We start from the raw sequence: 27911 nt of genomic DNA, 5'->3' as shown, positions 1-27911 counted from the left end.
ATTGGTAATCAGTGTCTGTCCTCCCTCAGGGCGATGGTGTTCGGGAGCGTCTGTCAGAGCAACAGTATCGGCGGCTGGTGGATTACGTGATGCGAGCCTCCCAGTTTCTTTCCCCCTCCCCAGCCTCTCTCCAGCTACAGCCCCCAGTGACGCTTGCTGAGCCACCGCCCTCTGTCACCAAGTCTTATCGCTACTTGGTGGATCCTGCCTTTGCCAAAGTGTTTGTCAGCAAGTTCACCATGGTAAAGAATAAAGCCTTACGCATCGGATTCCACTAATACACAGTAACATAAGAACAGAGATCAGATGTTTTGTTCCAGTTTAAATTGAGCCTTAAAAGATCTGGGATACACTATCTGTTGGGGTAAAATAATTTATTTTACTAAAGTAATTCACCAGGTCATCCATGCCTGAGGGATGTAAAGAATTTTTCTACTGATACGAACTCATCATATAGCCATGGAGATATTTTAATAATAGAAACACAACTTACATCAGACATTTCAATGAGTACATACTACAGTGAACACTAAAACAAATTCATTTAAAGGGATGGTTTGGGTTTTTTAGCGATGAAGTTCGGCATGCCCTCAGTTTGAGAAGCAGCCGGGGGTACCACCATAGAAGCTAAGCAATATACTCCTGTGGACTGGGTGATGCTAAATGTATTTTAGCCACCAAAAAAAATAATCAATATCAGTTATCACATATTTACAATGTTTTCACCATGTTACCTTGCTGTCACATAGCATTTTCCAAGAGGAATCCACACCAGACAAACTAACAGATAAAGGCAAGCAGTAGGCCAGCAACTCCTGTTCTGTGGGGTAAAACTGTTTTCTGTCAAATGAGTCTGGTGGTAGCTTTAGAGAGAGTGATATTTGGCTTATAGAATTGCAGTTTCCCATTGTAAAAGGCTGTCTGAAGGTAAAGTAAAGCAGAAAAAAACATTCTAATAGTGTACACACGGATTTGTTTTTTGGTGGCTAAAACACTGATGAATAAGTACCTCACTCAAACACCCTTTAAAGAATCTGAACTATCCCTTTAAAGCTTCCTGGACCAACAGTGTGCTCTCTTTTGACTTTAAATCAGAGCTCATTTAGTCAGTGTGAAACCTCCTCAGTGTTGCAGATAGAAATGCATGTTACACAACTAACAGGAGTCACTCAGATGTGTTACATTTCTATCAAAACAGTCTGTAACGTTTCACTCTGCAGAAAAAGCTCTTGGTGTTTACATTCTCCACGTCATGACAATGTCTCATGCCAACGTTAAGTGCAATATTATATACATGTTGATGGACGCTAGCGATACCAGCTGTCAACCAAAATGTTTTTATAAATGATGTAACATACTTGTTAGACAATAACACTGATCTTTGTAACCGAACTGTATGTTGATGCCAACCCCTCATGATGCAACCATGTTGTTAACTGTTGCCTTTTATATTGTTGTACCACTGAGCTCTATGTGAGATTTAAGTCTAATGCCTTTAACATATGTAAATGGATAATATATTAATAGGGAAACATTTTAATAAAAACATTAAAAAATTCTGACATGTTACTAGCATTGTGTATGTTAGATCTACATTTGAAATTGGCAAATATTAATGAAATACATGATGAATATACACACAGATGTTACATGTTTGTCACACAGGGTTTAAGAAAACATTCTTGCATCAGATGTAAACTCAGCCTCAAATTTCTAACTCATCATCCAGATATCAGCAGCAGCTGCTCTCAGTTTTCACTCTTCCTGCTCCGATAACAGTGTCGGTCACCCTCATCTGCTAGTGTCAAGGCTGTGCTGCATGAAGTCACTTCATAAACAGTAGTGTCATTTCACGTTGCAGGCTCTGACACCCCCTGCAGTAACACATGACAGCCAGTTATGTTTGAGAGGCAAAGTATCTGGTTTGTGTGACATGTTTCTTATTTCACTTTTCACTTACTGTTATATCTGTTACACTGTTTACTCTCCGTCCTGGAGGAGCGGCGTGATGGCTGCTGGCGGCTGAGCTGACTGTCTGCTGACTTGACACTGAGAGACAACTCAGAGGAGGTGTCTGGAGAGAGACAGATGAATGAGTGTAAAGCATCTGTTCATACAGCCTCTCAACATATTGATGACTGCTGTTTGTACAGAGAATATGAAGCCTTAAAGAATGCAGGTACATTCATGTTTATACTACTACTGTCCAAAACACCTGCCACACCTCTCCATAAATCAGCGACTTCTTCTTTTTAATGCCACTGTTTAATTAGATTTAAGGCCAACTTTGCAATAAAACTAAATATCAGATGTGAAAATAAGCATACTCTTCTAAGTAAATACATATATTGTCAGTTTGGGTTAGGGTAACTAGGTTATTTGTGAGGCTGGACAATATATCATTATGATAGATATCTTAGATTGTGATATACCATAAGTATTGTATTTTCCTGATTTTAAAGGCAGCATTACAGTGAAGTGAAGTAAATTTCTGAACTTACCAGACTGCTATTTTTTTTTTTGCTTTTCCTCACTTAGTCATTATATCCACATTACTGATGATTATTAATTTAAAAAAAAATATTATTTAAAAATATTGTAATTTGATTTTGTCCTTATTGTCCAGACCTTGTTTGTACCATTTGACAGTGTATGGTATGTTATTTTGGAAAAAATGTGGATATTGAGAGATATATTATATTGCATGATAGCCAAAAACTGACATTATTTAGAAGCCATATTGCCCAGCTGTATTTATTAGTCTGAAAAAATGTGTCTTAACTTAAATCACAATGGTTGTCTTGTCTAGCACAGTCTGGAAAGGTGTTATATCAAAGCAGAATTCCCATTTTCTATGCTAAAAGTAATTTAAACCCCTGTATCTTTGTTTTCTAATTAGCCTATAGAGGGTCTGTTGTCATAATGAATACAGTCAACTTCCTCATGTAGCTTGAACTGATGATTGCCCCACTTTTTACCAAAAAAGAACAGAATTGAAGACTTTTGAAGGACTTGTAGCCTCCTTGTCCCCACTCAACTATGTGGACAATCATACATGCACACCCAGCCCCTCAGGTCTCTCCCATGCAGGAATAAATGATGATCTCATCTGTGTTTCTTCTCTACAACATCCCATTAAAACACAATTTGCACTATGCTTCATTTCCTTTTGCCCTCATTCACTATGAGCTGTAACTAACTCCTGCGTTAGCATCACGCTTCATTTACACGTCCACGCAGTGTGGCCTCGGACTAACTCCTGCACAGAACATTGACACTTAATGGACAGGCTGAAGTGGCTGTTTTGGCCAGAGTTCTACATAATGAGACAGCTCTGACATGTGGAGGGGGTCTGTTTGACAATGCTTTGGCTTCCACTGCCAGGTAATATCAGAGGCCTTGGAAATTTAGCTTGGATTTTACCGTGGGAACGGCTAAATGTCATTTCACTGTTGTGGTTTCCTGCATTTAGTCTGTCTAGTAGCAGCGAGTAGTCAAATGTGCTGCATGTGGGAGTTTTACTGAGCCCTGGGAAACAAAGGGAAGTGTGTGTACGTACCTGAGACTGTGGAGAACGAGGCTTCCAGCTGACTCTGTCTCCTCAGCAGCACCTCCTCTCTCTTCAGAGCTGCCATGTACTTGGAGTAAGACCACGACAACTGAGGGAACATTTCCAGAAATCCAGTCAAATCTAACGTGATTAGAAAAACGGCTCAATTAAAGGATTGTGTTTCTGTGGTTGGAACTGATGAGGCCTTGTTTGGACTTCATGCTGTAATTGAGTTTATCTTCATCACTGCAGTTTTTATTTTAATATGTTGTCCTCTCAGATAGTTATCAAAGAAAATCATTTAATTTGGTTTGACTGCCTTCATGTGATACATTTTACACAAATACATCTTCATAATGTTTCTCCATTAGGAACAGACTGCGTCTTACCGGCTGTGTGGGAGTCAGCAGCCCTCTGCTCTGTGTCCTCGACTGCTTTTTTTCACTTCTTCCCTCTTGTTGTTCTACCTCATCTTCAGCATCTGTCTCTTCCTCCTCTCCAAAACTGGACTCTCTCTCCAGCTCTTCCTGTATAAAAGATGTCAGACAGAACAGATTTAGACTCTGTTTATACCGAGTATCATCATGCATCTTGGGTGATCCGATGACAGGTGGACAGCTCTGAGTCCAGGTATGAATGCGCCCAAGGCACATTGAGATCCAATTCCTTAAACCACATTTAGAGGTGGTCTGGGCCACATGTGACCAGCAGTGTGTACATAATGTATCCTGGGCCACATTGAAGGACCACCTACTCCTGTAAGAACACACAAAACAGCTGTTTGATTTCTATTTGGTTCAGTGTTTGGGCTCCCTTACCTGCCAAGATAACTAGTAACTGCATTATACCCAGACTTAAATATCATGCCAATTTGAGAGTTGTTGAATGAGGAGCAACTTTGTGCCTTCTCATAAATTCAGCATATGTTATATAATTACATTTGTAATTTAAATTCATTCATTCATTCATTCATTTTCTGTAATCACTTATTCCGTAAGGGTCGTGGGCTGCTGGAGTCAATCCCAGCTGACACTGGGTGAGAGGCGGGGTTCACCCTGGACAAGTCACCAGTTCATCACAGACAGACAACCACTCACACTCACATTCACACCTACGGGCAATTTAGAGTCACCAATTAACCTAGCATGCATGTCTTTGGACTGTGGGAGTAAGCCGGAGAACCCAAAGAGAACCCACGCAGACACGGGGAGAACATGCAAACTCCGCACAGAAAGGCCCTGGCCGAGCAAGCTGGGGGATTGAACTGAGGACCTTCTTGCTGTGAGGCAGTAGTGCTAACCACTGCACCGCCGTGCCGCCCGTAATTTAAATTTGTAAACTGAAATGATGTATGTGTTTATTTGCATACAGAGTCGGGAAGTGAAACCACTATGGCAAATTCTTAATCACTTGTGCCTTCTTGAAAATTTAGTAGTAAATTCTTGTTTCTTTCCTTGTAAAAAACATTGTCAGTTTTTCACAGCACCACTGCATGAACAACTGAACTGAACTGAGACATGTCAGATTACAAACATAGTGACCAGTAGAGGCCATGTCTTTGTCCTCCATGGAGAACGTCCCCAGACTTCCTTAAAAAAAATCCCCTTATTTTGTGAGTTACTGCATTAAGAGGAACTTTGTAAACTTTGTGAAACACTGTCTATGAGAAATTCTTAATTATTAGGTCTTCTGGTAATTTGGGTAAATACAATAATAAGTACATTAAGTTATATCTTACAACAACATATTTGTTATTTTCAAACAGAAATGCTGCAGCTACATGTTTGTTTGCATATAGAGCAGAGACATGAGATCAGATCACAAATTGTCACTTGAGACACACTGTAATATCAGGTGTGAAAATACATACTAAGCACTGTCCACTTGTGATCAGATCACCTAGGATGCATGTTATAGCTTGTATAAACAGGTCTTTAGTTTTTTTCTACTCACTCATCATCCTTTATTCCCTCAGTATTGACTATTTCCTCACCTGAGCTCTCCTCCTCTCTTCCTCTTCTTCAACCTCCTCCTCTTTTCTCCTCCGTCTCCTCACTCTGGCTCTGTGTTTGACTCGTTTCTCCTGCAGGAGAGGAAGGAGTTGCTCCTCTTGGACACTGCTGCTCAGCTCTTGGAACTCAGGCCAAAGCTTCAGCAATTCACTAAACACTGACATCTGCATAAACAGAGGCAAAACACACAAATGGAACCTACATACCAAAAGAAATACAATACAACCCATACCCTTAGATACACAGACTCTCACACACTACCTGTGCCTCTCTGAAGATGTAAGGGCCCAGCTCGTGGCGTTTCTCCAGTATGTGCTGGGCCTGTTCAGGAGGGATGTCTATCTGCAGGGCAGGAGGCATGGAAGAGTTGATAAAGCAGTTGATGATGGTGGAAATCTTCTGCTGAATGGTGGCCTCATCGCTGTGTGAATGACAGAGGTCCTGCAAACATGAAGAGAGCAGACAGATGAGGAATGTAAAGGTGTGAGGTGAAATGCTGCTCCTCATATATTTGGAATAGCAATGGAGTTGTGAGGTGCATTCCAGATATCAAAGGCAGATTTTTGCCTTGAGATAAGACCCTGAAAACATGTTTTCTCAGTCAGCACCTCACCATAAATAGTGGCACCTTACATGGACACACTATTTTTAACATTTTTTATGTGTTACATTACTTTTCATAGTCGATAGTGCAATGGCATACAACAAAGATCTAGTTGCAGGAACATCATGTGACCCACCAGCAAAAAAAACTTCTAGATATTCTAGATACTTTCACCTTGTATCGCTGCACCTCCAGCCAGAAGAGCACATCATTTTCTAGGAAGTCTCCCTTCAGAGAGACAAAGTGCTGAAACTGCATACAAGTGATGGGATTAAGTAGGATCCTTCGAAACAGCAGAATCTCTTTGGAGGAACTCATCCACAGGCCCTCGGCCTGCAGGGACACACCACACACGCTGTTTTTTTAGGACACAGTAAGCTGTTAGTTTAACTCTAATAGGAGAGAAAAAAATCTCTCAGGGATAAATTAAATACACATAATTGCCTACTCGTGTAAACATCACAAAATATACATTTGTATGGCAATAGAAGATACAGTACAGTGTGCTCCTGAACAACAGCAGTAAAGACGATCTGTGACCTCTGAGCCACAGTCTTAGCTCACAGAAGATAATGATCCTCTTTATTCAGAAAACCTGCTCTTTGCCAAAGATGAGATAATGATCATAAAGATGAGAGTCACAATCATGTACGAAAACTCCTTCCTGTAATCATCCTGCTTATAATGTGAACTGTTCATGTTTTATATCTGTGTTCTGCTGCAGAGCTGAGCTGGGAGGACGGGAACAGAAAACACTCCAAACACTATTAAAGGAAGGTTAGTTATGCTGATGCTTTAATCTTATTTATCCTGGATCCAATTTGGGAAAACTAACCACAAGGCCAAAATGGTGTTTGACAAAGCCAGTGCTCGGAGCCAAGTCATGAACTAAATCACACATGCTTTCAGGCCAGGAAATGCCTTATTTCTCTCCATTCAAAATATCCAGCTCCCCCAGAGGATTTCTACTTACCCTCCAGGCTTCTCTCCTCGTTCTGCGTCGACGGTAGACGTGTTGCGAGAGCCGGTCTGCTGCTTCGGGCTACCACACACAGAAACACACACATACAGAGGGGTCAAAAGTCAGAAACTGAGTAAAGTAGGTTTAACAGACACTGAACACCTCTCAAACCTCTCTGCTCTGCACTCTGCTGCTCTTTGTTACTGGCAGTAACTAAAGCTCTCTCCTCTTCTACCTTTAAACTGCCCTCTGTCTCCATTTCCTCTGATCTTATTCCTCCACACTCCTCCTAGAGAGATCTTTACCTCTCTGATGTCACCTCTGTCTCCCATCTCCATCCTCCTCTTCGCCGTCTTTTCCACCCTCCCATTCATCTCCTCCTCCAAGCATGTAATGCTAAACTACGTCAACCTCTCATTACTTAATGAGGGGATCCGTATGACCAAACATCGTAAACTTGATAACATAATGAGACAGAGCGGCGGAATCTGCGGTTTATGTGTTACCACCTGATGAGGCAACCTGAGAGAGTGACTGCACAGTGACAGCGTTTAGTAGTTTCTCACATAGCAGAGCCACTCATGTGCATCTGACTTCTTATCTCTGTCCACTCTCAAGGCCACTAAACAGCAGAAATAAAACACTCTTACAGTATGTGGAGTACAACTGATACACAAATTTGTTAGACTTTTTGAATTGTATCATCACAAACAGTATATGTGTGTGTGTATATATGTGTACTGTACGTAAAAAAGAGCCCACTTTAAGAAATGATGAATGCATCAAACCAACATAATCATTTCTGCACATTGAATATCCTGCACGGTAAATTTCCATGTGCTATGTAAAGAAAGGCTGAGAATACTTATAAAGTAGCAGAGCTATTATTTACAGAAGCAAGAAACAACACATCCAAACCCTTAAGGCATTGCTTTTAATCGTCAAATAATTTGAATGCTTTTCCAAATCAAAGTGTTGGCAGCATAAATCTACTGTGCAAAGTAATATTTTCACACAGTATTTTTGACCACATACCTTGATGTCAATATTATGACAATATTGTGGGGATGACTATCGGTGCTTCCACAAAATACACAATAATAATAAGAATTTTGATAAATAATTATCAATAAAGTGGATATTATGATTACGTGGGTAAAGACAAACAGAATAGTCTGGTAAGTTCAGAAAATCATTTTACTGTAATGCAGCCCTTAAAACCAGGAAAAGACAATATTTATGCCATATCACAATATAACAATATCCAAAATAAGACTATCTAATTTAATATTAAAATATCACTATAATATTGACATATTACCCAGCCCTAGTATAAAAATAATCCCTCTAAATCTTAGAGGGATTATTTTTATAATCTGATTTAGAGTCTAAGTCAGCACTTTGACCCTCTAGAAGCGTGTTTTGGTGACTGTATCTGCAGAGACCCTGCCCTCTGCCTGTATTTAATTTTCTAAACTTTGGGCAGTGGCATGTAGCCTCCAGCCAATATGTGAGGTCAGGACTCTATGGCCTTGTTCAGACTGCGAGCCCAAATCCATTTTTAAGCCTGTCTAGATTGTATCCATTGATTTTAGAAAGTCTGGAAAGCAAAAAAAAAAACAAAAAAAAACATGAAGTGAAACTTAAATACAACATAAATACTGCAAAAAGGGTAAACAGCTTATGTGGTTTTGTCCAAAAGTAATAAAATCCACCTTCCAGCACCTCTAAAGCTAAATAAATAATGTTTTATCTTGTTATGTCTTGTAAGTACTGGGACTATTTCTTGGCTTGAAATCTTCCTAATGTCACTGCTGGATTTCTGGCAACTGGTCAGAGCCAAACATAATCTGGCATATAAACCCCCATAAAACCTCAATTTGTCATTATTAAACTTTTGTACAGATTACAAAAACAAGATATAACATGTTAATTAGTGAGCTTTAGAGATGATTTTTACAACCTCTGGACAGAGATAGGCTAGTTGTTTCCAGTCTTTATGTTAAGCTAAGCTAAGCTAATTGGCTGCTGGCTGTGGCCTCCCCATTAACTCTCAGCAAATGAGCTTGAATGTCAAGCTATTTTTTATGTGCTTTAAAGCTACTACAAGGAACCTTGGTATTTTTTTTTATTTAGAAGGCCCTATGGACAAAAGTGGTCATTTTCCCACTGTAATAATAACAAAATATAACATCAAAAATAACATCTAAATAAACATATCCCCCTACTTCTTTTTAACTGGCTAATGTACCACTCACTGTAACTGTCAGGGAAAATAAAAATGCAATCTTGTTTCACTTGATTCCAGAGAGTATCCAACCCAGAGAAAGACATTAAGAACAGTTACCCAGAAATAGTCAATCTTTTCACACTGATGGTCTCATCTGCTTGTGTAGGTCATACAGAGGCATCATTATTAAACTAAGACTGTTACACAACCAGTTAAAAACTCCTTGTAGTAGCTTTAAGTAACTTCTGTTCTGAGTCAACCAATGAGTTATGCTAGTGTTCAAAATCAGGATGTCCCACCTTTGGTTGGTGTTTCTGTCGTTCTGTGAACTCTTCTGTGGCCAGGAAGAGAGGCAGCCAGTTCTTCTCAATGTGATTCTTAACGATGTCCTGGATCTCTGCAGCAACTGGGTTTGAGAGACACTCCAGCTTCAGACGCTCCAGTCCACCTGCCAGACGTAATATCTACACACATACAGGAAAAGATACAGTGGAGGCAGATGGTTGTATGTGGGTTCATGTGTTTAATTTAAATGCTAAAGATGACTGAGTGTACATGTCTGTAGATTTGTATAAAACAACATGAGGAACATATGAGGAGGTGGTCAAACTCAGAATTAAACTGCCCACAGTGGGAAACCCCGACTGAAGACTCTACTCCTTCCTGACTTCTGCTGTGCTCTTCATCCTTCCCACAGTCCCTCTGTTCTCTTCATCTCCCCTGTCTGCTTTCTGTCTTCATACATCGATCTGGCCGTGTCTGCCTATTTATATCTCTTTATATTTTCTCTCATCTCATTTTGCACGCACACAGACATGCATGCACACACTCACACACCCGCTTTAAAAAATGAGAACCAGTTGCAGCACTGGAGCGGGAGTTGGTAGATGAAAGGAGGCCAATCTGTGACTGGATGACTGAGTGATTGAAAGAGTGAAGGGCCAAAGCAGTAAAGCTGTCAGTCTCTCTACATCGCTCACGCAGACAAGAACCAACACTGAGATGCAAGAGCGGCAGCCAGACCCAATCCTACAGAGTTAGAAGCACTAGAATTGGCATCCTCGTTCAAATGCACAGTTATAATCATTATTTTGATTGTATTTATGAGATGATGATGACAAATGACAAAGGTCATGCACCAGAGTTTAAGTCAGGTCAGCAAGTACACTGTGTGTCTCTGCTGACCCAGTGTGCTTCAAGAAGACTGAATGTTCTTCAATGGCCATTACTATAATATATGTCCTATTACGGTAATCACCAACAGGGATACATGTACCATAGGGACTATTTATGCAGTTTCTAGGGGGTACTTAGAAAAATTGTGCAGTAGCTCAACTGATTAAAAAAAATAAAAGAACACTTCAGCATTGCCTGTGTGTGACTGAAAACTAGTTAGTAAGCTAATAGACAAGTCCGAACAACAATGCTCAGATTTTAAGGAGTTCAATCTGTGAATATTGAAACGGCTAGCTAAAAGTAATGAATATAAACAGTTCAAATGTCTGGCAAAAGGTAATGTAATTGTTGAAATAACTGTAATAGACAGTTAAAAGTAATGGAAAAAATGGCTGATAAACAGCTGTAAAGGTTAATGTTAGCTAGTAGCAAAAGCTAAACAGTTTACATGGTTGCTGCTAACTAAAAATAACAGATAAACAGTTGAAATGGCTAATGTCAAATGAATTGGATTACTGGTTGAAATACTTAACATTAGACAATTATTAGCTGGATTTCACTTGAATAAAAACAATTATGTTTAATATAATTAATGACATTAAAAGACCAGTGTGTAGGATTCAGTGGCATCTAGATGTGAGGTTTTAGATTGCAACCAAACGAATACTGTTCACTCTTCCAAGCATGTAGGAGAAACTATGGTGGCCACAAAGCTTGCGAAAGGTCGCATCTAGAGCCAGGTTTGTTTACTTAAGTTTCTCCATCCTGGGCTACTGTAGAAAGATGGCTGTTCAACAAGGCAGTCTCTGTGGGAAAGGACTTGCACTCTCTGTAGATATGAACATCTCACTCTAAGGCAACGAAAACACAATGATTCTTTGATTTTCAGGTGATTATACACTAATGAAAACATACAACAACTTCAGACAAAAGTCTGGGAACTACTGTCCTATAACATATAAAATAACAGTCTTCTCTATGATAGTATAATAAATACAGCATAGCATCATCTCCATTGTCTACAAAAAGAAAATCAGATTCACTTCTCTATGTCCCATCTACTCAGTCTAACTCTACACAGCATGCCCTCCTGCAGTAATCCTAGAATCCAGAAATCCAATCTCAGACTATAAATGTCAGTTAAGATTTCATCCTACTGTCACTGTTACTGGAGCTGATCATCTTTGTCTTTCTGGACCCAAACCCCTCTCTTCTCTTTTTCTTTTAATTCTAACCATGTCTTCTCATCCCCCGTTTCCCACAGACACCCTGCTGTCAGAGCTGTCAGCATGCCAAAGAGGGGAGATGAGAAAATGTGTGAGAGCCACAGCAGCCTCTGTTTATCAAATCTGGATGGTGAGCCTCAGCTGGAGCTCACATCCCATCTTGAGTTTGTCATGTCATGGGCACAATGTTTCTGCCCGCCTCTCTAATGCTTTCCAAGACATGACAAAAATTTAATTCCAATGGATTTAAGACTTCACGTTTGCCAATGACACTGAAAATGTATTTTGAACCATGTGACATACATCATTCTGTTGTTCTGTTGTGGCGGGGCTGTCAGAGCCAAAGAAGTACTTCCTGTTGAGGTATTTGGTTGCAATATGTGATGACCGCTCCTGTCTGACAGCTTTGTCCTTTTGTGAAGTCCTCCTGTACTGCTCCAGATCCAACCAGCACATCAGATGGATACTGGGCAGAAACACACATGTTCAGAGCAACCATGTTATTTTTGTGTAAACTTCAGTGCATTGCAAACATCCTGCAAAAGATACACTTTGCATTTTCATCCTTCCTTCATTTCAGTATGAAATTTTTTACCCTTTGTGTAGATATAAATCTACACAAAGGGTAAAAATCTGATAATAAAAACTGTGCTTATACAGCTTACCTGGCATCCCGATCCTGGAGGAAGGACATAAAGTGCCCGATCTCATGGCGGTGACGAAGTAAAGAACCTAAACGGTAACCTTGGTAATTTGGAGACACTCTGGACCAAGAGGAAGATGCCGGGGAGCCCTTTGAGAGAGGAGTAGAAGGTGTAACAGAAGAGGGAAAGAGCATGGACCCACACTGCTCCACCTGTGTGGAGGGGATACAGCAGCAGGAGGGAGAGAGATGGAGAGATGAAGCAGGAGAGAAATAAAAGGTGTGGTATTAAACTCTTAATCATGACTTTTCCACATCACATCATACTTAATATTGCCTCTTAGATGTACTAACGTCACAGTAAAGCACAGAGTTGCATGGATCATTTCTTCTATATAACAGCAGCATGACACCATTGTAAATGGCACGTTCATGCCAAAGTAATATAGTCTTGAAACAGCAGATAACGTCATTGTTACTAAGCAATACATAAATAATGGAAAAAGGGTATTTTCACATTAATATTTACACTTGCTGTTTTATGCTCACAGGTGTGTGGTTATTGGCTTTTAACTGAGCACCATCATTTTATAAATCAGTGGAACTTGTGGGTGCTGGCTGACCTGTTTCAGTTGTCGTTCTGATTCCTTGTATAGACTCTGAAGTTCCCTGTACTCCTGAGTGTTGACATAGCGCACCTCCTCCTGCACTTGCACCTGGTCACATATACACATAAAGCCAACAAGAGCTGCAGCAATTAGGTGTTCAGTTTTTTCAAATAAGTAAATTAATCTTTTAAAGGGAAAATTCAACACTTTTCATATGGATGTCCAATCAGTGTTGACAGTAAATGCAGTAAATTGAAGCAACATATTCCTCGGTGCGTGCTATATTAACCAAGAAAGCTGAGTTCTTCAGCTCACGGGGCCATGCCGGCAGTGCCTACATGTACCAGGATGCATTGCAAGCTTCTGATGTCCGTGCCTATGTTGCTGTGTATCACCACCCTAGCCTATAGCTACTAATTTGCAGGCCAAAACATAGCATAAGGTGACAAAAAATATACATCTAGGCTAGAAATCTAAGTTAAAATAGCCCATAGCCGACCACCTACATCACTGTGACATCACTGGATGCAGGAAGAACAGATTTTGCATCAGGAGAACTCAGTGTTCACTGAAGAATTGCAGCAATACTATAATTATTTACTGAGAAACCTGACTGGATATCCACATGAACACAATGTCAAAACAAGGACAATTTCTCTAATTAGTAGACCCCTGTGCCAGCTAACCTGTAGACTTACTAAAGGCAAATTAAACTGTGGATGTGTTGTGGTTACCTTCTGAAAGGACTCTCTGTCCCTGCTAACCAGCAGTGTCCACGGCTCCAGCAGGATGTTTAATGTGTGTTCTTCAACCTTGTCAAACAGCTCCTCAAAAGCAGGCATCATTCGGTCATACACCTCCCTTCTGATCTCATCATCAACACCAATGCTCCTCCTGGCAGAGCTGAAGATATAGGTGGAATGAAGGAGCTGAGAAGAGAAGAGAAGAGAAGAGAAGAGAAGAGAAGAGAAGAGAACATAAAAATGTCATCACTTCAGAAACATTTCTCCTCAAAACCGCCATCACTTCCATCATCACCATTGTTCAGTGCTCTCATACACAATATTCACTATCTCTCATCACTGCTGCCATCACACCACATAAATGTCACTCATTTAACCCTCTTGGCCACAGCACTATGGAAAGATCATCTAAAAGTCATTCCTCTGGTGAACTAAAGGTTAACTGAAGGAAAATAGATTTAACTGTGAAGTATTCTGGACCGGACTGCTCAGCTTTCCTCCCTGGTCCAGCTGTAGTCAGACAGGGTGGTTCTGGGTGACTGGACTGGCGCAGAGCTGGGGGGGTCTGACTCACTTGTTTTTATGGGAGTTTAAATCTCCCCACTTAGTGAGGGGTAAAGAGGGCAGAGCGGAGAATGGGAGTGGCAGGCTAGAGAGCATGCAAACAAGAGCAGGTGTGTGTGGGTGGATGTGTGTGTGTGTGTATTTAAAAGGGAGGGTAACAGAAAATGTTATACTCAATCTTTGTTTCATTGCCTTTTGATGACTGCTTTTATTCCTGGTTGTTTTTTTTAACATTTTAAAGACATTTGTTCTCTGCTACTTTAATTTATGGTGATCCATGATTTTTCCTGGCGTCCCCTCTAAAGGAGGCCTCTTTATCTCTCTGGATATTGTATTTCTCCGTATGAAGCATCTTAATTTAAGTTTTAAACTAGATATAACTTATTTTTCTCCAGTTACATGAATGTACCTACTTTTATTACTTAAAATTAGTTTGATGTTGAACCTTGGCAGCAAAACTTAACTTAAGAAGCCTAAGAAGAACTTAATGAAATCATAAACAATTTATTGTCTGGAGTAGTGTGATGCTATTTTTTTGGCTAAAGGAAAATCAAATTATCCTAAGAGGAGTGTCTTGTGACAGGAAAAAGTCTGCTGAGCCAAACCTGGATTCAACTCCAAGTAGAGACATCTTATCAAATACACTTAGTCTCAAACTGAAACTGCAAAAAGTGTTATACTAAATACTGACTAAAATGCATTTCATTTATTAATAAAATAGAGAAAATACTTTGCTTTTATAGATTATTGCATCCTCCTTTATTTACATTTTCCTGATATTATTGATTTGCATATGCTTAGAAATAGCAGGGTTGGTGACTGTTCAAGTGATCAATTTGTAGAAGCAGATAGGAGAACCAGTGCCAGTATACTGCTGTGGACAGAGGTAGCAGCAAAACATATTTCAGCCACCTGAAAAAAATTAATATCAGTCATTAGGTGTACACTATATTTAGAGTATTTTCACCACTTTACCTTAAATTCAGACAGCCTTTTCTGACAGAATCTACTGCTATATAAACCAAATATCGCTCACTCTCAGTCAACTAGACTTCACTGGGGAAATCAGAAATTTTACCTTGCAGAACACAGGAGTTGCTGGTTTACCACTGCCTCTATCTGTTAGTTTGCTTGTGTTATTGTGTGACTTTGGTGTTTTCAAGGGCTGGTTTGGATTCAGCAAAGCCACACAAAAACACAAGCAAACTAACCGATCAAGGAATTGTAGACCAGCAAGCCAGTCGACCATGTTCTGCAAGGTCAGCAAGATGAGACGGTGGAAATAATTGCAATATAGCATACACTTAAACTGATTCTGACTTTTCTTCTATTGCTTGCTGACCCTGTCCACAGCCGTACATTGCTTAGCTTCTATGCTCAAAAAATCAGAGCTCATTCAGTCAGTGTGATACCTCTTCAGTGATGCAAATAGCAATGTGCCATACCCCACCTAATGGTAGTCACTCAGATCTGTTACATTTCTGTCAAAAGAATAAGCTCTTGGTGTTTACATTCTCACACTGACTCTCAATAAGTATCTTATACAACCCCACTTCAAAGAATCCAAACTATCCCTATAATAGCTGACATTAGTTTTAGTTAATATCACCTTGGGTCTCGATCAGACTACCTTAAAATTAAACAAGACAGTATTTAACAGCTTCTTAGTAGTTAGTAGTTGGTGTGTGATGAATGCAGAAAATCCTTTAATGAAATCTAACAGAACAGCTTTGGTCTTGATGTTGTGTCTGTATGTGCTGACCTGTGCCTCTCGCTGTACTCTGTAGGGGTCCAGTCCGTCCTGATAGAACAGCTCACGGTAATGTTGTAGGTCACTCCAAAAGTTAATGGCATTCTGCCACAGCTGAAACAAAGAGGAACCTCATTAACCTTGTAACTGTCCTTGTGGACTGTGTTTATCACATAAAATTTTAAAAAGGGCACACTTAAGATGTCATTGCTCCACATTTTGACAATGATCCAATGTACAATCATGATTGCATGAATCAAGAGTAAAAGTGTAAATCCAGACCCTGCTTTTGTACCTGGTTTCCAGATTGTTCACAGAAGTTTGTGAAGTATAAGCCAGCACACGAATCAACACAAAGAGCCTGTACCATATTTTCCATTCTTCTGCTGCCCAGTGACTGACTTCTGCTAGAATAAAACTGATGAGATACATACATAGAAGAAAAGACTTGAAATCCAATCAACACAACAATTTATGAAAAATAAAATGGTAACTAAATGATATAAAAATAGAAAAAAGAAATCCTCATAGCAGGAGCTGAAAACAAATGCTTGGTATTTTTGTTTAATAAATGGTAGTATGTGATCTATATTTTCTATTCATCAAATGATTAATCCAATAATTGTTTCAACTCTGCTTAAAACAATAACAATGCACAAGCTTCAGGGGAAAGTGCAATTAACTGCTCCACCGCTTCAAGTCTTCAGAGAGCTATCTTTCCCTTCTTCAAACTTTCATGTACCAAGTGGTATAGCAGAGAAGATACCTTTGTATGGACTGTATGGGGGGATTGGGGCAGACAGGTCTCAGGGCGGATCATAGATCCATGGTGGGCCTGTATGCCTGATAGTGGGCTAGTGCACCAGTCTGTCCACAGCCCATAGTAAGGGGAGTCATCCTGGTCTTCCTGGACACACTGGGATGTCCAGAACCTAGGAGCCCTGTGGGGGAAGGCAGTAGTGGAAGTATTCAGATCCTTTACTTCATTCACTAATACCACATAGTAAAACTACTTTTAGGGAAGGTTCTGCATTGTAAATGACCAGCAATGTCCAAAAACAGCAAAATAAGAAAATACAGGCAACTTTAAGAAGCTGGAACCATGAAATGTGTTACAATGAAAACATACTTAAATTATCACCAAGATAAATGCCAATAATCTTTCTGCCAATTAACTAATTTGACTGATCAAATAATTGTTTCAGCTGTACATGTATACACCGTTGGGTAGTTTAATTTTTTAAACATTTTTAAGCTCTTCATAATGTTTTGTGTGGAAAAATCTGAATTTGTGAAGTACTTGTAACTAAAGCTGTGAGATAAATGTAGTGAAATAAAGATTATAATATTTCCCTCTGAGATGTGTTGGACTAGAAGTGAGTAAATGTATTTGGTTACAGTGCACCACTTGGAGAAGGGGAGAGAATTGGCAAGTGACACTTAAACATAGACTTAACTAGGAAAGCAAAATTACTGAACAGCATGTGCTATTTACAGCTTATGCAGAATATAAGTTTAGGCTGCATGATTTAGTTTAAAAAAAAAGGTGTATTGCAATTATTTTGACTGAAATTGCAATTGTGATACAATTAGTGGAAATTGTCAGTTTTGCATGACAATTTTCATGTTCGCTGACAAAACAACTATAAAAATCGTAACAATGTGATGTTTATTGAGTTCTGAATCAAACAAACATATTTTCTTTCATCTGGAGAAAGAGATTTTTAGTCCACGTCATCTATGCAGCTCTACAGTGCCTCATAATACTGTTTTCTCACAAATCTTTCCTTTTTCAAAAAAATCTGATTTGGTTCTGGTTCTGCAATTTGGATATTGCATTTGGCCATACTGCAACTGTGATTAATCATGCAGCCCTAATATAAATCATAGTATATGACAAGTAAATGCATTGCCTTACATTATGTGTGGTCCCAAATAGCTAGTATTGACAAGTAAAAATACATTAATACACATTCCGCACACAAATAGTCTCTATGATCAATATCAGAGAACTTGAATACTGTGGATTGTGAATCTCACCAGTAGAAGAGCAGTGACTCGGTGAGGCAGGGCTGAATTGAGCACAGTTTCTCCTCTGTCCAGCAGGGGGAGGTAGTCAGTCCCAGTCTAGAGAGCAGCTCTACATTTAGACTGCTCCTACTGCTGCTCAGCAGGTACCAGCTCCTCATGAGGACTAAATACCTGTTCAAAACAAAACATTACATTACATGTGATACCTACATCAATACATTAAAAAAAACAATGACTGTTTTTTGTTCTGTTTTTTCATCGCTGCAGTTATCAAAGTGTTACGAGTTCAATATCAAACCATGGCCATTAAACACAGGCTGTAAGGTTTAGTATTAACAGTAAAAAATATTGGCAAGTTTAGTTCAACAAAACAACAGAAAGTGTTGCATGATGTTGTTATCTTTACCTGTTCTTCTGTTCTCTGTTCTGTGTAGATTTTAACCTCTCTATATCCATCCATAGATTAAGCAGTTTCTCTCCCGGTGTACCTTGCAAAAACTCCTTGAACTCATCCAAGCCTGGTCTGCTGCCATGGCAACAGGTACCATGGCAACAAATATCAAGGACATTTTCCTGCACTGTGCCCCTACTCCCCACCTCCCAATTCTTCTTCTTGATCCATTCTGCCTGTTCTTCCTCTCCACTCCCCCTCTCGCCTTCTTGAACTTTCTCTTTTTTTCTCTCCAATCTGTCACTGTCCCCATCAGCTGAATGCTGGCAAACTTTACATTCACAGGATCCGTCTGTGCTGCGACAATCTGTCTGGGCTCCTGACTTGCTGAAACAGTCAGAAGTGTTTGCCTGGCTCTGACCATCCATCACGTTCAGTGCATTGTTAAGCACCTGTTTAACCACTTCAGCAGCCGCATTCTCTAGTTGTAGCTCAGAGGACTCATGATTCTGGCAGCTGGACTCTTTGAGTTGTTCATCCTCTGAGTTGCCAGCTGATGGTGCTGTGAAGTAGAAGTTAATCTCGCTTTGTGAGCTCTGGAGTTCCTGCGTTTTCTCACATTTAAGATTAGAAGAGGAACACAAGGAGGACAAAGAGGTAATGGTACATGAGTACTCGGGCTCAGAGAAACTGGAGAAGCATCTGGGTGATTCACTGGATTTTGTGTTGATATTTTCCTTCTGGCCGAATGTAACATTCATCCTCATAGACCCTGAGCAGTAAGGAAAGATAGAACATAAGAATCATGATCTTCGTAACTTCACTTCAGCATGCACACATGTACAGCACACACAGTGCAAATGGTAAACACACCAGTATATACCTTGTTTTGCTGACATGTTCACTTGAGAGCATGAGCATGTTAGGACCTTTAGTGCTTTGTTACTTTCCTTGTCCAGTTGAGAGGAAAAACGTAGTTGTGGGGCTGACAGGGTGGTTCGACCTGAGCTGCATTTCCTTCTCTGGATACGGGGATTTAAGTCCCACTGAAGCAACAACTTGGCAAGTCTGAGAATGACCAGAGAAATATTGATACATTATCAATCAGAGAATACACAAGCAGGTACTTTTTCTAAAAGTCTTCATTTCATAATAAACTGAATTTATAAATTGCCTACTGTTGTTTTGTCTATCACTGCCTCTATGTCAATTAGTCCATTAAGGATTTAGTTGATCAAAAGAAAATTATTTCCAACTAATTTAATAATAGATTTATAATTTCAATTAATTTTCAAACAAACAAAACATTACAGCTTCTTAAATGTAAGCAATTGCAGCTTTTCTTAGAAAGTAAGTAGTAAATAAAGAGTCTGGAAAAAATGTGAGGATATTTTTACAATTTTTGTAATTTTATAAAATAAAGAATAAATATTTTTTTCCTGAAAATAATCAGCAGATTCATCAAAAATAGAAATTATGATTAGTTGCAGCCCAACTTTGGTGCATAGGTTACAAGCTAGTGTAAGTTCAGTCAGACATCTGATCAGTACAGGGATGTGGCCTGAAGGCCTCTCACAAGATGCATAGGGAAGTAGACAGAGGAGGAAGTAGGGCAATGGTCTTAAAAACAGTCACAAGGATTCCTAAGAGCTACCAATACCCACAGTGTATCGCATTGTACTGCTAAAGGTTAACACTCCATAAACACTCACAAAAGCCTTCTTTGAAAATGATGAAGATCATAATGTGTGTTTTAGTCACAGCTCATTGAATCAAATCATCTTTAAAATCTGTGTTAGTAAGAAAGTATTTTTCTGGTTGTAACATAGCTGAAATAATGATTAGCAAAAACAAAAAAAAGATATGAGCTATCAGATACGCTACTGGGAACAGATAATAACCTGATAATGAATGATTAAAAGTGAACATTAGCTTCAGTAATAAAGGGCTGCAACTCACAATTATTTTAATCATTCAAGATTAGTACATAAAATGTCAGGAAACTGCGAAAAAATGCTTATCACCATTTCCCACAGCCCAGTGAGTGACATCTTCAAATTGCTTCTTTTGTCTGATTGATAGTCCAAAAGCCAAAGATTATTTATCATCATAATGAATGACAAAGAAAAGCAGCAAACCCTTATATTTAAGGAGCTGGAACCACCAAATGCTGTTGCTTTAAAAGATGACTGGAATGATCAATTAATTATCAGAACAGTTGGCAATTATTTTTCTTTTGTTTGACTACTCTTTTGATTAATTAATGGTTTGAGCTTCAGTAATAAATGTAGAACAATGTTGCAGCAAAACCACAACATAAAAATAAGACCAAAATTGCAGAAATGCAGAATATAGAAGGTAAATCTAAAAACAAAAATGTCAGCACTTCTAGTACCTGTATTCATTGTAGCAATCACTTTGAAGGAAAAGAGGCAGTCTTTCTTTTATGATCCACTGAACTCCTTGCTTTCTGTCTAAGCACTGCAAAGGACAAGACACCAATTCCTCAAGTCAGCCTTCTAAAACTACAGTACAAACTTCGGTCCATCTTCAAATACCAAATATTTAACTATTACTTTCCACATAAGGAATTATACATTACTTACACAGACAGTATAATGATTGTCTAGTGGGGGGGTTCTGGCCAGTGCTGTGGGGTCACCAGTAAGGAGTTGTGATTTGCTGCGGTGTAGGACTGATCTGATTCTTCTAGAGACAAACTCAGCTGCCCCACTCACCATCTCAAACAACCCCGTCTCCTGGTTGTACAGCAAAGACTCTGGGAAAGACTGAGAAAATGTGTAAAAAGGGTGTAGAATTTTTTTTTTTTTTTAAATGCTACAGCTATACATTAAGGCTACTTTACCGGCAGACTTAAGAAATCATTGAAGAAGTGGGTCAGCAGATCATCAGATATCAGAAAGTTCTCCTGCATGGAAACAAAACATTACCCTGAGCATCCACTGAAAGAGGCCAAGTTAAAACATTCTGCTAAAATCAAACCGCTGTTAGATGTAAAAAGTTATGAAATGTCAATAATCAAAACTTGTACTCACAAAATTGCCAGCTGTGATATGAGGAAACTCTTAACACAGAAAGTAAAGCACAAGTTACCAAACCAACAGTTTCAAAAAAGTAAATTGAAGTTCTGTAGATGTACTCCTCTTACCTGTTGAAATTACTCCACACATTGTTCACTTCAAAAATACAAATGCCTTTACATTATATTTAAAGTGGCTGTCAGGAAAGTCGAGCTAAGCAGTCACATTTGAACATACGGCCAGCCACAAACCTCTCAGTGTAATTACAGACACACTGCAGGTTGCTATGGAAGTGGACTCATTTTCAAAACACAGGGGGGCGGTAAAAGTTTAACTAGAGAAGACCAGACAGAAACAAATACAAGTTGGTGATTCTTCTTGCAGTTTGAGACCCAAAATAACTTTATTCTAAGTTATTCATAGAATTTACAACTGTTACTATCAAGATCCCTTATATGTAGTAAAAAGTTTAATGAGAGAATGACATTGTTGTTGCAGTTAAGACAAGGTCATACCACTAGATGGTGCCAAACACCAACAGATATTGAGAACAGACATTAGATGAAGACTGTCCAAAAAGAAAAAAAAATATATTTTACAAAAGAAAGACAAGAGACACATACGTAAAAAAAAAAAAATCTAATTTATTTTAAAATGGCTCTGAAAACACATTGGTAAAAGTTAAAAATCTCAGGAATTCAAAAAAAAGTTATGTACAGTTGATCATTGTGTATGGAAAAATACATAAACAGCAAAATTCAATCAATGTACTGCTGGCAAGACTTTCACATTCATAATTAAAAACACAAGAACTGTGTTGAAAAAGGAGGAAAATAGAACATATAGACAGACACAAAGAAACAGTGATGAGTAGACAAGTTGCTCTCATGTACTGGCTATAACCGTTTCCTTTTTACTAAGCCTCATCTTCTCCATTAGGCAGACAATAGATGGTCAAGTGACTTTGGCATAGCGAATAGGAATACAGGAATACAGTTCCTTTTGCTCATAGTCTCCTCACATTTCGTTTGCTTTGAGCGCTTCCTGGAAGAAGTATGTCCTTTTTGCGACGGCCTACAGACTGGCTGCCACACTCTCTCGAGCTGTGGAAAGCACACAAGCAGGCAGTGCAAAACTGGAAACCACAGTCAGCTCTGCTGCACACACCTTCCCCTTTCACTGATCGACACCTTGCAGGGTGCTGACATCGAGGGCAAGGCTTGAGGCACTCATCCTTGAAGAGGGTTTTAGCAACCTGAAAAAAAAAAATTGAAATAAAGTAATTAAGTAGATCTTATGGGAACTTCACTGAGCAGTTCCTTGAGGAAGACTAATTAGAAACATCATTCAACCTCTGCTGATCAGCAATCAATACAACATGTTAAACATTTTCCAGTGCAGTTGTTTTTACACTTACTTCTAGAAATTTCTCCCGTTTGCTGCTGCTGCCTGAACACAAGATACTGTGCTGTAATGGGGTTAAAGTGCTATTTCCTGACTGCGGGGTGCAGAAGCTGGATGTCCTAGACTGGCCCTGAACTGTCCTGAGGGCCGACCTCTTAAGCATAGTGAGTCTGGTCTCTGCATCAGGGACATGGACAGCACCACCAAGCTATAAGACAACAGCACAAAGTTAGGGTAACATTGCAGTTATTAGTCACTGTCAGTCATATTAGGACACATTGCAGGAGGTGCAATATTTGTTAGAGGTGAAATGTGTATCAGAATATTTAAAATAAAATATTGCCATGCTGCAGAGATGTCCTGGCCTACACATCATATTCCACAGACTTAAGAAATCATCTTCACATGGCACAAGACATACTGCAATATCAGTCAAAATAATTGCAATTAGATATATTTTCAAAATCATTCTGCCCCAAGTCATAACCGGTCAGCAGACCGACCACACCCACCAATGCCATAGCAGATGTTTTTGGCTGACAGCAAAATATACACTTCCCTGTGTAACATCGATATGCTGATATGAGATTAATTTTTCATGGCCAGCCATTATTAGCAATAACAATAATCGCAAATCTTCTACCTCAAGAGCAGCCTCCAGCTCACTCACGTGACTTCGTCTCTTAAAACTAGCCCGCTTGTCTTGTTGGATGATTTCATTCCAGCTCTTGCACACCTGACCACACCTGCCAAACACACACAATACACACATGACATCAATATTTTCAGAACTCATTGCACCTTTAAAATCATGTCCTTCACTTTGCAAGCCTGCTCTTTTACATGGCAATCAGTCTAAACTTTTTAGACAAAACTTGATTTACAAATTTAACTGCTCTGCTTTTAAATACTAAAAACTGCACTGGTAACATGTTGGTAATTTACCAGTAAACATTTAGACTACTGCCATGCCATTTACTGTCATCTAAGCTAAGCAGCCAGCCATGATATGCTGTATGAATTCATATATTGTTTGATACAGGATTCTGTATGGTTTGATTACATCTATTTACAATTTAATGCTGCCATCACAAGTAAACAGTTCAATGAATGATGGACTGAAATAGGAATCAAACTACTTGACCTTTGAGAAGTAAGAAAGGCGAACTAAGTTTAAGGTTGTCAAAAGTATATATATTTTCAATACACTTTTAAAGAATATTCGCAGCAATAGTATTGAGAGTAGCAAAGCTGTAAAAAGATCTAGGTCATTCAAGATCTCAGTTCAGTCTTTACTGTTCTGCCTGTAATCTGTCTTGCAACATAGCAAAACCAGACAATGTTCTGTACCAGCACTGCATTATTTTTTTTATTTTAATTTTTGTTTGTGTGTGTGCCTAAGGTTTTTCTTCTCTTTTTTGCTGTGAAATCAAACTCTATATATATAGCCTAACTCTAGCCGAGTTAGGCTATATGGTAGATGCAACAAAATATGACAGAAAATTAGAATTCACTTGTTATATGAGTAATTATAACTGTGTGTTGAAAACGTGAACTCCTCACCTGTAGATGCTCTCAGAGTTCAGGTGACAAAGTATGAAAGCCAGAATGTGCCTGAGGCTCCTCTTTTTCAGCTCTGTGAGTATATCCACCTTCCCCAGGCCCATCTTTCTGCCAATCAGCCCCGCCAATGGCATAGTGGTCCTGAACGCCATAGGGGTCTCAGTCAGTGCTGCTGTGGATTTGAGTTGCTCCTTCAGGCTTGGACTTTGGCCAACAAACATCTGGGCTTTCTGCTGACACATAACATGAATGAGCTGTAAAGCTGGAGTCAGAGAGAGATCCACTGGGGTTGTCCTGGCAGGAGTTGCATCTGGATTGGCAGGAGCTGCCACAGGTGTCATGGTTTCTGGTATGACTGTAGTTGCTCTTAGTGGGGTGGCATAGTCTTGCTTTGCAGAGACCAAACTATCAGAGGTCATGCCATTACCACAGTTAGCAGAAAGGATGCTGCAAGGAGTGGCAACATCAACAAAAACCTCATCTTCTTTAGATTGCCTGTTGCACTGATGGTTATGCTTTCTGTCAGTTGCGTCTTCTTCAGACTGAGAGCCTCCTTCTTTAAGCGTAGAAAGACGGTGCTGACGCTGCAAACGGGAGCGCCGCTTTGCCTCTGCCAGGTTTGGGGTTTCATAGTTTCCTCTGGAGGCAGATAACAGCAGTTCCTGGAATGAGCCATCATGGTCCACAGAGGAGTCCTGGGATTTATCAAGAGTCAGGGAACTGAAACCACTGTCTTCAGACACAGACCTGTTCCGGGGTTACAAAGGGGTTAATATAGGCATGTTTTCTGATTAATAAAGAATAATCATTTATTACTGTTTAATAGTTTAGAAAGTTAAAAAGCACATACCTGATGTATTTGGGTGTGTGTGTCAGTGATGGTGTGCACAAGACACTTGAGCTGTCATACAGGTTATTTGTCACACCACAATTTGGTGAATGAAAGTTTTCCTTAGATGAGGTAGGCAGGAATTTGCATGGAGTCTCAGTATCAATTTGATCAGAGGCAGAAATGCTCTCACTGAAATCTGCATCTGTGAGTGAAACTCTTCTCTCAAAACTGGAAAGACAACCAGAGTTGAGTTTACCATATTCTAGTGTGGAGGTCCTCACCTGTGTGAAGAGAAGACGACGTTTCCTGCCAGAGAGCGGCAGATCCTGATCTAATTTTAAAGTGCTTGATGCCAATGCCCCCGTCACAGTGTCTAGAGAGTCAAATGATGCACTGAGCCAGTTTTCAGACCCAACAACAATAGAGGATTCAGTCTTTCTGGTGCATGGTGATCTTGTGTTGTCAGCTTTGAAAGCTGTGGTGGATCTGCACATTAGAAGTCTATGTCGCAATGAGGAATCTCTCCTAGGAGTTTCACACCAACTGACTGCTGAAGATTGCTGTATTCCCCTGGAGTCCTTGCTTAGAAATCCAGCTGGTTCTCTAGTCCTCTCCTTAGGTGTGACAGAAAGCCTGAGGTTCTCTTTAGGCGTTTCACTGAATTCTACCAGAGACAAAGACCTAGAGGAGTCTGCTCCACTGATGCTTGGCGGACTGTGAAATAATCCTGAGTATCCACTGTCAGAACAGTCATCAAAACAGTGCTTGCCTTTGCAGCTCTCACGATAGACATTTGATTCAGGAGTGCACTGCATTTTCCTCCTCCTGTGTGCACCTTTTGTCCAAAACACCGTATTCACCAGGTGAGGATGATGTCAACTGACCTGCAGACAACAAAAAGTAGGAAGTTAAACCAATTATGGACAAATGAGCAGCATGACCCATGCCTGTCTGGTAACTAGTTTTTATCAAATAAACTGAAGTGATAGAGGTCTACAGCTGCAACAGTTCATCAGTTAACTAATTTTAGTTGTCAACTGTTAAATTAAGTTCTGACTGGGGCAGCTGTTTGGCTTGGTTGGTGGGGCATCCACCCCGTGTGTGTGGGCTGTCAGTCCTCTGCATGAGTCATGTGTGACAGTAAACTAAATATCTTTTGGTTAGACAAAATAAGACATTTGAGAACATTACCTCAGGCTTTAGAAAACAGTGAGACATTTTTTTTGCCAGTTTCTGACATTTAATGGACCTAACAACTGATCAATTAATTGATAAAATTATCAACAGATTAATCAGTAATAAAAATAATCGCTATTTGAAGCCTTACAGAGATAGGAGACATCATGACTTCAATAAGGACAGCTTACACAACAGATCAAAGCTAAACTAGCTAAAATGTTGGCTGTATTAGCGACTATTTCTAAGTAGGTGTTGATATGTTGGACAGATGAGCCAAGTGATAAAAAACATGTCGTCTTTCAGTTGTTCTCAGTCCATAAACTGTAGATAGCGGTTTGACAAAGAAAGTCAGCTGGTTCAACACCAAACCTTCTCAGCTGGTTCATCAGCGTTGCTATGAGAGAGCGTGCTGTCGATTTAAATCTCCCGTCACGTGCTCTGTGATGCCGCTATAAACTGAGCCATAACCGCCAAAACAAAAAACTGACCCTGGCAGACAGCGGACCTCAGACAGGGTTAATACGAGTATCAACAAGGGGGTGTGCCATACTAAGAACATCTTATTTCAAGTTACTTAATTCCGGTTTATGTTTGAAAATTGGCGGAGATAACGGTAGACTAAATATTTGGCTATTCAGCTCGGTCTGCATTACCCGAGTAGGAGGTCAAAAATTATAATACTACTTTTAGTCAAATACACATGAAATCTGATACAGAATGTGTTTAGGTTATCTACATTTGACAATAAGGTTAAGCTAACGGTCTTAATTTTGCATTAAAACGCTTTGTTAAGACTCACTCAGGTCCCACAGTCATCCTTGTTAGAGCAATTAGCACGATGGGAAAACACCTGCGTCAATTACCCAGTTCACTTTTGTACAGGCGGATTGATATCTACCTATGTGCACACGTACACACACACACAATAATATAGAGCCCTTTGGTTCGTTTTGCCGATTAAAATTCCATCCTCCCGTCCATTAACGTTAGCTATTCCCGGTTATTCAATGTTACACATTTGATGTGAGCACTACTTTCCACACGTTACGTTAGCCTCCTAAAACGACAACCACCATTTAGCTTGTTGTAAATGGCAAAAAGCACAACATTCACCATAGAAGTATTTCATTATTTCAAAAAAGCACTTACGTCTTCATAAAATTGAGCTCATGTAAAGGCCGTGGACTCGATATCGGCGATGTTGTTTCCTAAGGCTCAGTTCTAGGCCTCAGCTCGCACCCCTCGTTGTTGTTTGTTTGCTACATGGTCACTTACAGGCAACTAATAGCCACGTTTTCAAATTTGGAGCCCTCCGTTGGCTGTGTCACGTGTTTCCGCTTTGGGGGTGCACGGCTCTGCAGTTTCCTTCCGTGCGTGGTTACCATAGTAACAGACCTTGCTTT

The 27911-nt window shown here is 39.7% G+C and overlaps 3 protein-coding genes across 9 annotated transcripts in view; 1 reads left to right on the top strand and 2 right to left on the bottom strand.

Moving 5' to 3' along the window:
- Positions 1-1152, top strand: part of vps13b (vacuolar protein sorting 13 homolog B) — a 396480-nt gene extending 395328 nt beyond the window's left edge. For all 6 annotated transcript variants that reach the window (XM_084725927.1, XM_084725925.1, XM_084725926.1 and 3 more), the window contains one exon: positions 30-1152. In XM_084725927.1, coding sequence (XP_084582053.1) covers positions 30-278 — 249 coding nt within the window. In that variant the 3' untranslated portion in view covers positions 279-1152. The remainder of the gene's footprint in view (positions 1-29) is intronic.
- On the bottom strand, positions 450-22513 carry rgs22 (regulator of G protein signaling 22). The gene is made up of 24 exons (XM_084725932.1): positions 21659-22513; positions 21546-21574; positions 21356-21418; positions 21096-21278; positions 20885-20970; positions 19373-19557; positions 18505-19261; positions 18108-18269; positions 16834-17008; positions 16363-16485; positions 16080-16181; positions 13745-13939; positions 13026-13118; positions 12425-12615; positions 12063-12225; positions 9657-9821; positions 7140-7208; positions 6341-6499; positions 5824-6003; positions 5544-5726; positions 3940-4077; positions 3560-3659; positions 1961-2074; positions 450-1874 (listed from the first exon to the last, which is right to left on the bottom strand). Exons 1-24 carry the CDS (start codon positions 21678-21680, stop codon positions 1846-1848), a joined length of 3666 nt encoding a protein of 1221 aa, XP_084582058.1. The 5' UTR covers positions 21681-22513; the 3' UTR covers positions 450-1845.
- A 6-nt stretch (positions 22514-22519) lies between these two features.
- On the bottom strand, positions 22520-27797 carry fbxo43 (F-box protein 43). 2 transcript variants are annotated; one of them, XM_084725931.1, is made up of 6 exons: positions 27658-27797; positions 25348-26213; positions 24498-25244; positions 23605-23680; positions 22948-23142; positions 22520-22785 (listed from the first exon to the last, which is right to left on the bottom strand). In XM_084725931.1, exons 2-6 carry the CDS (start codon positions 26142-26144, stop codon positions 22537-22539), a joined length of 2064 nt encoding a protein of 687 aa, XP_084582057.1. In that variant the 5' UTR covers positions 26145-26213; positions 27658-27797; the 3' UTR covers positions 22520-22536. The 2 variants fall into 2 exon arrangements, with proteins under 2 accessions (XP_084582057.1, XP_084582056.1); XM_084725930.1 differs by having other exon boundaries at positions 23578-23680; positions 27658-27796.
- Positions 27798-27911: the final 114 nt, after the last annotated feature.

The sequence above is a fragment of the Lutjanus erythropterus genome, chromosome 9 (genome assembly GCF_056507025.1).
Source record: "Lutjanus erythropterus isolate fLutEry1 chromosome 9, fLutEry1.hap2, whole genome shotgun sequence".
Taxonomy (NCBI): Eukaryota; Metazoa; Chordata; class Actinopteri; order Lutjaniformes; family Lutjanidae; genus Lutjanus; species Lutjanus erythropterus.
Note: the sequence above shows the minus strand (reverse complement) of the source record. Positions and strands in the feature narration are given on the sequence as shown.